General features: G+C 37.1%; 1 protein-coding gene and 1 long non-coding RNA gene across 2 annotated transcripts; one reads left to right on the top strand and one right to left on the bottom strand.

Annotated features, from left to right (window-relative positions):
• Positions 1–904: 904 nt before the first annotated feature.
• LOC137717867 (cytochrome b-c1 complex subunit 6-1, mitochondrial) lies at positions 905–4688 on the top strand. The gene is made up of 5 exons (XM_088698795.1): positions 905–988; positions 1471–1535; positions 3536–3620; positions 4233–4322; positions 4415–4688. Coding segments are annotated over exons 2-5 (210 nt in total). The 5' UTR covers positions 905–988; positions 1471–1533; the 3' UTR covers positions 4448–4688.
• A 4216-nt stretch (positions 4689–8904) lies between these two features.
• LOC148694583 (uncharacterized) lies at positions 8905–10162 on the bottom strand. Its single transcript, XR_015965040.1, has 2 exons — positions 10080–10162; positions 8905–9160 (listed from the first exon to the last, which is right to left on the bottom strand). It is a non-coding gene; the product is annotated as an uncharacterized LOC148694583 (long non-coding RNA).
• Between the last annotated feature and the right edge of the window lie 2106 nt (positions 10163–12268).

Here is a 12268-nt window from a genome sequence, read left to right on the forward strand (position 1 = left end):
CCAACTACACAAGCCTCATGGTTATAATTTGTCATTGGATTTTCTTTTATCTTTTTTCATTGGATTATTATCTTTAGTTCTTTTTGTTGGATAGAATCAAAACACCATAAGATGTTATAAATTATTCTCAATACGGTCTAATCCAAAATCCAAACGTGAAAATAAGCAATAAAAGCATAATTTTTTTATTACAGAAGACGTGCTACCGGAAAGCTCTCACACAGCATAACATAAAAAATAAAAAAATAAAAAAGATGAAGCGTCATGCACCTCTTCTGTAACCTATCGAGTGAAAACTCTAAAATCCCATATCTTCTAAGATATGAAGTATTTTTTTTTTGGTAAAAAAGATACGAAGTATTTTGATCAGTCATGAAAATATAAAGCTCAAAATTGTACACTAATGCAGTGAGCCTCAATGAAAAAACCTTCTCGAAGAGAATCACATAGGACAAAACATTAAGTAGGAAAAATAAATCAATTGTACCACATGTCTACGACTCTTCTATCAACATATCAGAGCATCCATCATGCCAGGCTTAATCTTTGAATTTGGATCCTTTTCGGATCTCTGTCTAGAGACTCAGGATTAGGAAATCTGAGTCCTTAGTTTGTGTGAATGAGAGATTGGAGCCCGTGGTTTGTAAGAGATGAGCCAGCGGAATGAGTTAATTTGAATGATTCGAATTGCATGATCTTTGGACTCTAAACAGTAATATTCGTCGAGGATATTTGTCCCTAATCTTTGACTACTAGAAGGACTAGTAGAAGATGGATAAATAAGCAGCCAAAGAAGGAGAGGCAGTTTATGGACTGGGCTTATGTAGTTGGGTTGGATCCTAGCAGCCCAGGATACAAAACGCAGCGTCGCGTTATATGCTAAAGCAATAGAAAGGGGAAAGAAAGAATAGCAGCTGGATCAAGCTTTGGTTCGCCCACAACTCCCAACTCCCGCAGCGCAGACTTGTCGTGGACTCGGTTTCCAGAGGTAAAACTCTATTTTCTTCTCCACCTGTTTCGAGATATCTTGGGACCAACCTCTAATTTTTGTTATAATTGTTAATCAGAACTGTTTTACTCTCTAATCCCCCCCCCCCCCCCACCCCAAAAATAATAATAATAATAAGAAAGTTAAATTAAACCTGTATTTGTTCATGCGAGATGTGGATGGATATGTGGAATTGTTTTGGGATTATAAGAATTGATAGGCTTTCAAGTGTTGGGTTATTTTGTTTCAGATTATTTTGGAGTAGTTCTCTGTTTAAACTTGCATATAAATAATTTAGTAATTAATTGAACTAATTTGTGTCTTTGATAGATCTAATGCTTGTAATTTGTAATTCAAAAACACCTGAATGGTCACCGGTGTTAGATTTGTTGCTATTTTGTTTAGTGATTTGCATCTTATTATGCAATTTTTCGACCCGGGTATTTGAGATATTTTTTGTGTGGGTTACTTGATGCAGTCAGGTCATTTGGAGGCTCCCCTGTACCGAGTCGTGTGACTTCTCAACTGATCTTTCTTCATTTGCCATGTGAGTGTTATTCTTTTGTTTTATTGTTAGAATCTGCTCAAAGTTTTGTATTCGGGTTTTATACGGCTTTGCTTTTGTTTTCCAATCTGAACAAGAGTCCAAATTGGTGTTTTGTTACGTTTTGTGAACTTCTTGTTTAAAACCGTTAAAAATGGTGCTCCATGGATTGAAAAATGTTAGATAAGCAAAAACCAGTGATTCAGTGAACTAGATAACCCGCTCTTTTGGTAAGGGACTGCAAAAGAGCTAAATATGTTGTACAATATCCATCAGATAGAGAGAAAGATTACCACTGTATATATTCCGTTGATCTTTTGATTTGTTACTCCATCAAGTTCATCCATCCAGTTAGCTTTGAAGTGGGTCTTCTATTGAGGACCTGGTTCTAAAGAATCTTCCGATTAGTTGTCAATTGAAACTGTGTTTTCTTCTGTTAGATGGTGATGATTGGTGAACAGGAGTTACTAACTTACTACTGACATTTTGTGTTAGCAACATGACAATACACAGAACTAGGCTCGGTGGCTAGCTAAGTTCTACCTCCTGCTTCTCTAACCTGTAGATATTTTTCCCTTAAAAAAGCAGATGGCTGCTCAAATGGTTTCATATTTTCTGTTATATTATTAAAGATGGGGTTGGAGAGCTTACTTTATCTTGTGACTCATGTAAGTAAAGAAATCATATTGCTGTATCTCACGATATCATTCTTCTAGTTCTAGTTGCTTGTCAGATGATGCTTGGTTTAGATTTCATTAACTAAGTTTTGGTGTAATATATGATGATATTGTGCCATAGCGGGCTTACTTTACTTTAACCAATTGAAAGATCACGTTCATTTTATTTATTTATTTATTTTATTTGTGGTATGTAATTATGTATGTATATGTATGTGGTTGTGTGAATATAATGAGTCCCTGTCTGTTGAGGAATCCCTCAAATAACCTTGTTTGGGGTTCACTAATTTGTTTTAATGATCCGAACTTTCTTCGTTCAAAGTTCATCCTCAAATGAAACAAATCTGAAACTGTAAGACATCTTTTTTCAGTAGATAGAATTAGACGAACAAGGTATTTGAAGGAAACACTGAAATGAAAGCCATACAATAATGATTTCAGATTTGAGTGATTTGTTGCAAGGATGATCTTTGAGAGAAGGCATGAAAACTTATTGTTTGAATCATTGAAATACAATGCTAAGTGGGCCCTACAGATGTGTTCCCTCTAATAAGCTTATTTGAGGGATCCCTCAGTTTAAGCTTCCTTTTTATGTACTAAGTTATTCAAAGAAGCCTTTGGCTCAATATGTTTACACGTAGGCAGAAGGGAGAAATAATTTGGATCCATACACATAATAGGGATTTTCTTTTCAGCTATTTGGCTTGACTGTGAAGTCACTTTATCGTAATCTTCTTGTGAGATACCCTTTTTGGTTGTTTTCTTCATTTTGGTTTTTTTGATTTGTATGGAGGATAAAAGATGTGGCATAGAAAATAAGAAATAGCAAACGATTTTACCATTAAGCATTACAACATGTTTACCACAGGATTAACTTGTAAGGATATAAGAACAGAAACAACTCACTCTTTTATATGACAAACACATATTCTAAGTTAGACTCTAGGTTATAATAATTAGTCCTTAGATTTTATGATTAATATCTCACGTGAGTAGCTAGGTAAATTACAAAAATACATGATCGTTGCAGAATTAGCAGAAAATCTTCTTTCCATAACAAAATGGTCAGTTCTGGATGTTCGTACTACTGGATCCTTCCCTTAATAGTTGGTTGGTATTTGTAGCTCAATTCCTTCTCTAGTGATTATACTATTATGTATTCTCCAATGCTCAATTGGTTTTGTGTGTAACACCTCTATTGTTGATTTAGTTTTGACATGTCCCTTTTTTATTTGTGTGTGCATGTACTGTACGTCTCTTCTTTATTTTCATAATATTTTTGGTAAAATCTTTATTTTCGTAATATTTTTGGTAAAACATATTTAGGGCGGACGACGAACCTGTTGATCAAAAGAAGTACCTTGAAGAGTCTTGCAAGCCGAAGTGTGTGAAACCGTTCCTCGAGTATCAGGTATTTCCCACATCCTAATGTTTTCCGGCTATGAAATGTCTTTCTCCATTGTTTCATTACTCTGACCAGGATAAGGGTTGCCCTTGAAGACCAGCATGGCATCTAATGTCTTGCTAGCTAGTAAGGCACATATCGAACACCAAAAACAGTTCGACAAATTTCTGAAAATAGAAAGTAAATTTTTTTCAAGATTCACGAGTTCAGCATAAACTCACGATGATAGGTGATGATAGTCAAACATGTAATATAATTTACAAACAAACACAGAAAGAGATTGAGTCATTCATATTTTAGTAGTTTGATTTCGTTGTTTAAGCAATTGGTCAGTGGTGGGTAGTCATGAGGAAACAAAAGGAAGGCAGAAATATTTCACCCTAAGTATATGGAATTAATAAGTAGAGATAGTTAAGATATAGAATATTGATTGTCAAACAGTCCACTGTAATTATTTTGTGGTTTTCTACCTTTTGTGCATTCTCTGCTACATGCCAGAGATGAACAAGAAAACATGTCTTTCCCAAAATGGTTGACCAACACGGAAGTTTGTGTCCCTTGCATTTGAATTAGTTTGCAAAGGGTGTGTAAAAATGGCAATTTCATACTTTGTTGTAGGCATGCGTTAAGAGGATCCAAGATGATGATAGCGGACACAAGCATTGTACTGGACAATATTTTGATTTCTGGTCTTGTATCGACAAATGTGTAAGTAGTAGTGTTGAATCGTCTTGAAACTCATTTAGTTACACCGTCTTGTTTGTTCACCTAAAGCCTAAAACTACAATTGCGCGGTGCAGGTTTCTCCAAAGCTCTTCCCGAAACTGAAGTGATGTGGTGTCCCTGAAGAGACAGAAGTACATGAAAGCAAAGAAATCTTCATAAATTATGCATGTACTAATGAGTTGTGGGATCAAAATGAAATAATCATTGACGACATGTTCGTATTTGCAGTAGCCATTGAAATCATATTAAGTGATGACATTGAGTCCTACTCTGTTGATGCATGCAAACAAAGACAAGATTGGCCTAAGTGGAAAAATGCAATCCTGGCAGAATTAAATTCCTTGGAAAGGCGAAATGTTTTTGGATAGGTAGTCCAAACCTTGCCTGGTGTAAACTCCATGGGTTACAAATGGGTATTCACAAGAAAGCGCAATGAGAAAGACGTACTCTCCTGTAATGGACACAATTACGTTCCGCCCTGTAATGGACACAATTACGTTCCGTTACTTAATAAGTTTGGTAGTTTTAGAAAAACTTGGTATGCGATTTCTGGATGTTATCACCGCATATCTATATAGAGAATTAGATACTGACATATATATGAAGGTCCAAGGACTTAAGTTGCCTGAAACGACCAACAAAGCATGAGCTATGCTCCCAATCAAATTAAGGCGATCATTATATGGGCTGAAACAATCTAGACAATTGTGGTATAATTGTCTTAGTGAGTATTTGATCAAATAAAGATGTACTAACAATGTCATTTGCCATTATGTGTTCATTAATAAATCAAATTCTGGATTCGTTATAGTGGTAGTATATGTTGATGATATGAACTTAGTTGGAACCCCTGAAGAGGTCAATAAAACTGCTAAATATCTGAAAAATGAATTTGAAATGAAAGACCTTGGGAAAACCAAATATTGCCTCAGCCTCCATATCGAGCATTGTGCTAATGAAATTTTGGTCCATCAATCAACTTACATTGAAAAAGTCCTGAAGCGATTTGGCATGGAAAAGGCTTATCCACTCAGCACGCCAATGGTCGTTCGTTCTCTGGACATTAAGAAAGATCTGTTTCATCCAAAAGAGGATGATGAAACGGTCATTGGTCTAGAAGTACCATATATGAGTGCAATTGGTGCTTTATTGTATTTAGCACAATGTACTAGACCAAATATAACTTTTTCAATCAACTTGTTAGCAAGGTACAGCTCTGCTCCAACAATTCATCATTGGAAGGGAGTCAAAGATGTCCTACGATACCTTCGTGGGACAATAAACATAGACCTCTTCAACTTAGAGAAATCCACTTGAAGCTTACTCACAAACTGGTTATGTGTTCACTCATGGAGGTACAACGATCTTATGGCGCTCAGCAAAGCAAACATTAGTTGCTACATCTTCCAATCACTCAGAAATACTTGCTTTACATGAAGCAAGTCGTGAATGTTCTTGGTTAAGATCAATGATCCATCACATCCGGAATTCATGTGGTCTACCTTCAAAGACAGACGCTCCAACTATCATTCATGAAGATAATGCAGCATGTGTTGCCCAAATGAAAGAAGAATTCATCAAGGGCGATAAAACTAAACACATATCTCCAAAGTTTTTCAGTGTACATGAGCTTCAGAAGGTTAAAGTTCTTAAAGTCAGACAAATCCGTTCCAATGAAAATCTGGCAGACTTATTCACCAAATCTTTAACAAAGTGCACGTTTTAGAAGCTAGTGCAGGGTATTGGGTTACGTCGGCTTACCAATCAATTAAATTTGAAGAATGAGGAAATAAGGGGAGATACATTTTAGGGGGGAGCATCCATGATACATGCCTGTTGGACTCTTTTTTCTTCGAATAGGATTTTTCTCACTGGGTTTTTCCTTTCAAGGTTTTAACGAGGCAACATAAACATACTTAACACTATATCAACAATCCAAGCAAAGTTGTATTATTTTTCCTTCGCTATGGTTTTTTCCCACTGAGTTTTTCTGAGCAAGGTTTTAACGAGGCAGCTAATGTTGATATGTGGGCATCCAAGGAGGAGTGTTATAAATTGTGGGAATGTATGCCCACATGCTAATAGTTATATTTTCACATGCCAATAGTGTTGTTGTTGTATGAAATTCTCCAAAAAAAGGCAATCGGTCATTCTTGTAAACATTCATGGATGTGGCTTTATATAAAAAGCACTCCATGTGTGATCAAAACACACAACAAAGGAAGAAGTGAAAGAAATAATATCAGTATCTCTCCCCTCCTCTCTTTACTTGCAATCCTTTGGTGTTATAGTTAAGAAACTAAATAGTGTGATACTTTGCACCTACTTTGCTCCTGTCCCTAGTAAAGGTTATCTCTCTAACTTTTGCCTATTTATAACAACTTCCAAATTATACAAAAGATAACAATACCTTCTGGAAGTGTTCATGATAAGCCAAATATGATTGCAAATTAAGGCAAATTGGTTCCATTAAAAAAGGAAAGGGATGATAAAAACAAATACAGTAACCATTATGGGAGAAAGCGAAACAAGCAATCAAATAATTTCAATACTTGTGAATATGAAACTATATATTATATTATATCATAATCAGAGCGGATATAGGGATCGATACAGATTGAGACCCTTATAAATATATTCAACACCGTAATAAAATAATATTTCGTGGTTTTTTCTCAAATCCGAAAAAATACCTAAATTTCATCTCCAAATCTACCACATTCGAACGGTTATCAATGATTATTGAATTTAACAGGTTAAATTGTCATCCCTATATTAAAGTCACCATTTATACAGTTGAACTTTGAAAAATATCTATTTACAAGCACAAAAGTACTAGATTTTAGAAGTATTGCAAATTGGCAGTTCTTTGAACAACACGAAAAAATCATAAACCAGCTCGAAGTTTAACGGGTCAGATGTTTTATTGAGTCAACCTATTAAATGTTTTTTTTTAAGTCCATGTCATTTATTTAAAATAGACAGTGATGAATCCAGAATTTTAACATCAATTGATTTCAATATAAAAGCTCCAAAAAAAAAATTAGATAAAAATAATGTTGAAAAAATAAACGAAAAACTACAACTTTTTATTCATAATCTTTATGCAAATAACATTATAAGCTAAAAGACTAAATTTATCCCCAACAAACTTTCATAATTTAGAAATTTATCATGATAATTTCATGTTCAGCGCCAAGGAAAGGGAGTCTGGTAGTGCACTGCTGGTGGTGGCCTTCGGTGAGTGGGTGGGGCGGGGATTGGGGGAAAAGCCATTTGGAATTTGAGTTAGGTAAAGTGAAGATGTGAAATGGGATTAGGTTGGAATTGGAGTCTGACTCGTTTGGCTTTTTTTATTTACATGCTTTAAACCTTTTGAATTAAAAATGCAGCTGCTACTAATTCCTGGTGTCTGACTCATTTGGCCTTTTTCTTATAATGCTTTGAACTTTTGAATTAAAAATGCTGCCGCTACTAAATGCTCTTTCATGTGGATTAGTAGGATTTTTCACGTTGCTAAGCTTTTTAAATTTGTTTTATGATTTGGTCAAGATGATGTTTTGATCAACTCATTTTTTAAAAAAAAAAGAATTTTTTTTCTTCTTTTTTCTTTGCAGAACGTGCCCTGAAATCGGCAGCCATGGTTGCTCTTTTTCTCCACCACAGCCCAAATTTGATTGGGTTTCAAAGGCTCTCGCAATCACTTATTTGAGCTTCCGGGTGGTGACCACTCCAGTCCTTGGCCTCTGAAGATACATTTAAAAAACTTGGATGCACAAAAAAATGCGTGAGCATGCTCTAGAATTGCAGATTGAATCTTAGTTAAAAAAAAATATGTTAAAGGATTTGATTAAATCGGATCAAATGATGGAACTTTAACAGAATAGTTGTTAAATGTTATAAAATAGATGATATGTGTACAGTAAAATATAAAATAAGACAAAATATTTATAAAGTTCGAAAAATGTACTTATATGTTTGAAACAGTAATAATTTTTTTTATTATCTGAACTAATAAGAATATAGATCTCACTTCTTTCCTTTGCATGTGATATTTTATTGCGTGTACAACGATATCAATTCACCTCCTTATATAAAGGTTTTTCATCCGACAATTACAAAAAGCAAACTAATCTTGTGTACAAAGTCTTCATGTAAACAGTAAAGACTTCAATAATCAGGCTTAAAGTCTTCATGTGCACAGTAATATTGCAATTATTAGCTTTCAATTTCTACATTGGACCATCCACCATGTTTTCAACGTTAAACATTAAAAACAATATAACTGGTATAAACAATATAACTGGGAATCATTGAAGAGGACATCATCATCCACCATCTCATCACCATTTTTTTTATTGTTGTTGGAATCATATTTGCAACCACAGTCCTCCTTGCTATTTAATATGATCACCAGTCTCGTCTAGACTACTGATCATCACCTTAATTAATTATGCTGTTCTCGTTTGTCAGTTCGAACTGTACTGATTATTTCAGTCAGATTGGATAAATAATCATCGGATGGTACAGAATAAATTAGTCAGGTGTTTGGTGAACGTCAGACTAATTACCGTATTATTTGTGTTTGGTACTTTTTTTTGTGTTTGGCACTTGTTAATAATATTTTTAACTTGATAATTCAAAAAAAAAAAAAACGAAAAGCAAATGAAAAACCATCAATTCTTTCGTCACCATCATCGTCTTCCTTTTCTTTCATCCACCACCCAATCAAATTTGCAGAAGCAAATCTCCAAATTATTGATCGGAGTTTGCTCACCTAGCAAGTAGAAAGTCCATGTCCATGCTTTACAAGGGAGTCACTGCAGACAAAAACGCAGGTGAAATAAAAAAACCCAGTTTTGAGTTTTTAATCCATTGAAACCAAAACCCAGATGAAATCTTTTCCAGTTTTGAGTTTAATCACCAAATGTGACATCCCACATCGCCCAGGGGGGGTGATCCTTAAATGTATATTCCCATCTCTACCTAGCACGAGGCCTTTTGGGAGCTCACTGGCTTCGGGTTCCATGGGAACTCCGAAGTTAAGCGAGTAGCGCGCGAGAGCAATCCCATGATGGGTGACCCACTGGGAAGTTGCTCGTGAGTTCCCAAAAACAAAACCGTGAGGGAATGGTAAGCCCAAAACGGACAATATCGTGCTACGGTGGTGGAGCGGGCCCGGGAAGTGATCCGCCCGGGCCGGGATGTGACAATTTGGTATCAGAGCCAATCCCTGACCGGAAGTGTGCCGACGAGGACGTCGGGCCCCTAAGGGGGGTGGATTGTGACATCCCACATCGCCCAGGGGGGGTGATCCTTAAATGTATATTCCCATCTCTACCTAGCACGAGGCCTTTTGGGAGCTCACTGGCTTCGGGTTCCATGGGAACTCCGAAGTTAAGCGAGTAGCGCGCGAGAGCACTCCCAGGATGGGTGACCCATCGGGAAGTTCTCGTGTGAGTTCCCAGAAACAAAACCGTGAGGGCGTGGTCAGGGCCCAAAGCGGACAATATCGTGCTACGGTGGTGGAGCGGGCCCGGGAAGTGGTCCGCCCCGGGGCGGGATGTGACACCAAACATGATCAAAATCAAATAACAATTAAACCAAAAACTTAGATAATGTCTCTCCACAACGAGAACAGCGTGACTTGGATTCGATTTGCCACCTCTGGTTTTCCGTTCAAAATCTGCTTGATGCTAATCGGAGGTGGGGATGGAGAAAGAGGGAGAGAAGGAATACCTTAGTTGAGAAGGAGTTCCTGATGTGAAGAAGCAGATGGCAAGATGGTTGGAGCAATTATTTTTGCTTTAGCGTGAAGTTCATGAACCCGATTAAATAATACCAAGGTATTGGACGGGATAAGCAAGCGGGCGTAAGGGGTATAAAAAATGGTGTGGCCGGATTAATAATCCGGTGCTTATTTAGTCCAAAACTCACCAAACACCTGTTTCGTATTATATAGTACAATCTGATGTCTTATACGGTGTGCCAAACGAGGCCTAAATGTTTAAAAAATAAAAAATGTCACTTAAACTTGCTTAGATTTCCGCTAAATCTATTCAGATCCACCTAGACATCCATCTAAATCACGACTCTTACTACAAATAGATCCTTACAACTAGAAATAAAGGTTCATTACGAATAAGTCCTTACAACTCGTGTTTTCTAGACAAAAACTGGCTTATATATAAATATTTAACAAAAATATTAAAATTCAAATAAACTGCCATACAAAAATATTTAAGTAATCTATTACAAATTATTTACAACTTATGCCACATCTCTGTTGAACTGTTTCTCTTTTATTTATTTATTTTTTATTTTTGGTCAAACATAGATTTTGTTAGATTGATGTTAGATTAGCCAATGACAGAGTTCGAATCTATGCTACTATGCAATAGCTCAACTCCTTTTTTACCACTGTGATAAAAAGGCACTCGCTTCTAAGCTGTTTCTCACTCACACTTGAATTTTGGCTCCAATCAAACAGTTAAAAACAAACAAATAATGTAACTTTTTTTTTATAGTATTTGTTTTTTAATTTTCTAACAATCTAAAGCATTCCCATATTTAATAACTACATCATTTAGGATTGTTTAATGGACTCGTTTTACATATAAATTAATTTCCCTACTAAAATAACTTGTCTACTCCTTATTTTATATGCAAATAGGTAAGCTAAAATAACTTACGTACTGTCACTCAGTACTATGGTCTTGTGGTATTCTTCTTTACTTGGAAGTGAGAGGTCTTAGTGTGACGACCCGTCCTTACTTTTACAATTTTATTAATTTTAAAAGCGTGAACTGACGAAGATGCCCCTAGAGGCAAAGATTTTGACTTTCATTGACCATCGGTTAGACTCAATTACTTTCGTTGACCATCAGTTAGACTCATTCTTTTAGCGTATTTACGTTGTTCGCGACAATACGAACGTGTAGGCACTAGCGGAAGTGAATTTAGAGCTACGACGAAGATTTTATGGACTTATGAAGTTCAAGGACATTTGGTAAATTCATTATTTCAGATAATGTTCTTCATTATTTTATTAATTTTTCTATGTAAAATTTTCTGCATGGTGAGACCCACCCATGTAGGTTTCCTCTTCCTTGCGCCCGCGTGTCACTCATATTCCTCTACTTTCTCAGTTCTCTCATCCCTCACCTCTCTTTTCCCTAAGCTCCATCTCTCGTAAACCTTTCTCGGACCTATCTCCCTTTTCGTTCCTGGCGACACCTAAACACACACACCCACTCCTCGCGACGACACCACCACTATCACTACCGTGAGGGACCTTCTCCCTTTCTCTCCCCCTCGTCCATGCGAAGCACCTGGACACCCAGAGGCCACCCAAACCCTTCGACGAGCCCCATGGCTTTCGAGTGAAAACCCGGCCAACTTCGACCACCGCACGAGGTAATCGAGGTACGAAAACTCTTCTCCTTGTCCTTACTTTCATTTTGGTAGTCAGATCACCCCTTAAGGTGGCGAATCAATGTCGACCAGAGCTCGGGATGCTTCTGTCTTCTTCCCCAACGAGAAATGGGTCATGACGACCCAAATTCAACCTTTTGAGCCGGGCTTTCAAGCCTTAAGCCCTTTAACCTAAACCTAGGGCCTTTGGCCCTATAAATCTAGAAGCCCAGGTCTTTGGGCCGTATTGACTTGGGCCTCAAGCTTAAAGAACCTAGGCCCAGCCTACACAGCCTAAACCTAATCCGGCTTTTAGGTCGTGTAGGACTTGGGCCTTCAGCCCATGAACCTAAGCCCAAAATGAACTGGACCAACACAGGACTCGAGCTCAGATTCGACCTGGATCCGACCCAACCCAATTGGATCCCATAACCCCAGGTCGCGCGTGGGCTGCATATAAGGCTAAGCCTTGGCCAGTGCGTGGCGGCATGTGGCCGTCGGAGCCGCCACCTTAC

Source organism: Pyrus communis, chromosome 8 (genome assembly GCF_041283825.1).
Source record: "Pyrus communis isolate YQ-2024b chromosome 8, ASM4128382v1, whole genome shotgun sequence".
Classification (NCBI taxonomy): Eukaryota; Viridiplantae; Streptophyta; class Magnoliopsida; order Rosales; family Rosaceae; genus Pyrus; species Pyrus communis.

What these genes read in the sequence shown, in the direction of transcription:
- LOC137717867 (XM_088698795.1), top strand. An exon ending in AACCGTTCCTCGAGTATCAG is followed by an intron (nt 3,621 to 4,232) that starts GTATTTCCCACA and finishes ACTTTGTTGTAG; the next exon opens with GCATGCGTTAAGAGGATCCA. An exon ending in GGTCTTGTATCGACAAATGT is followed by an intron (nt 4,323 to 4,414) that starts GTAAGTAGTAGT and finishes TGCGCGGTGCAG; the next exon opens with GTTTCTCCAAAGCTCTTCCC.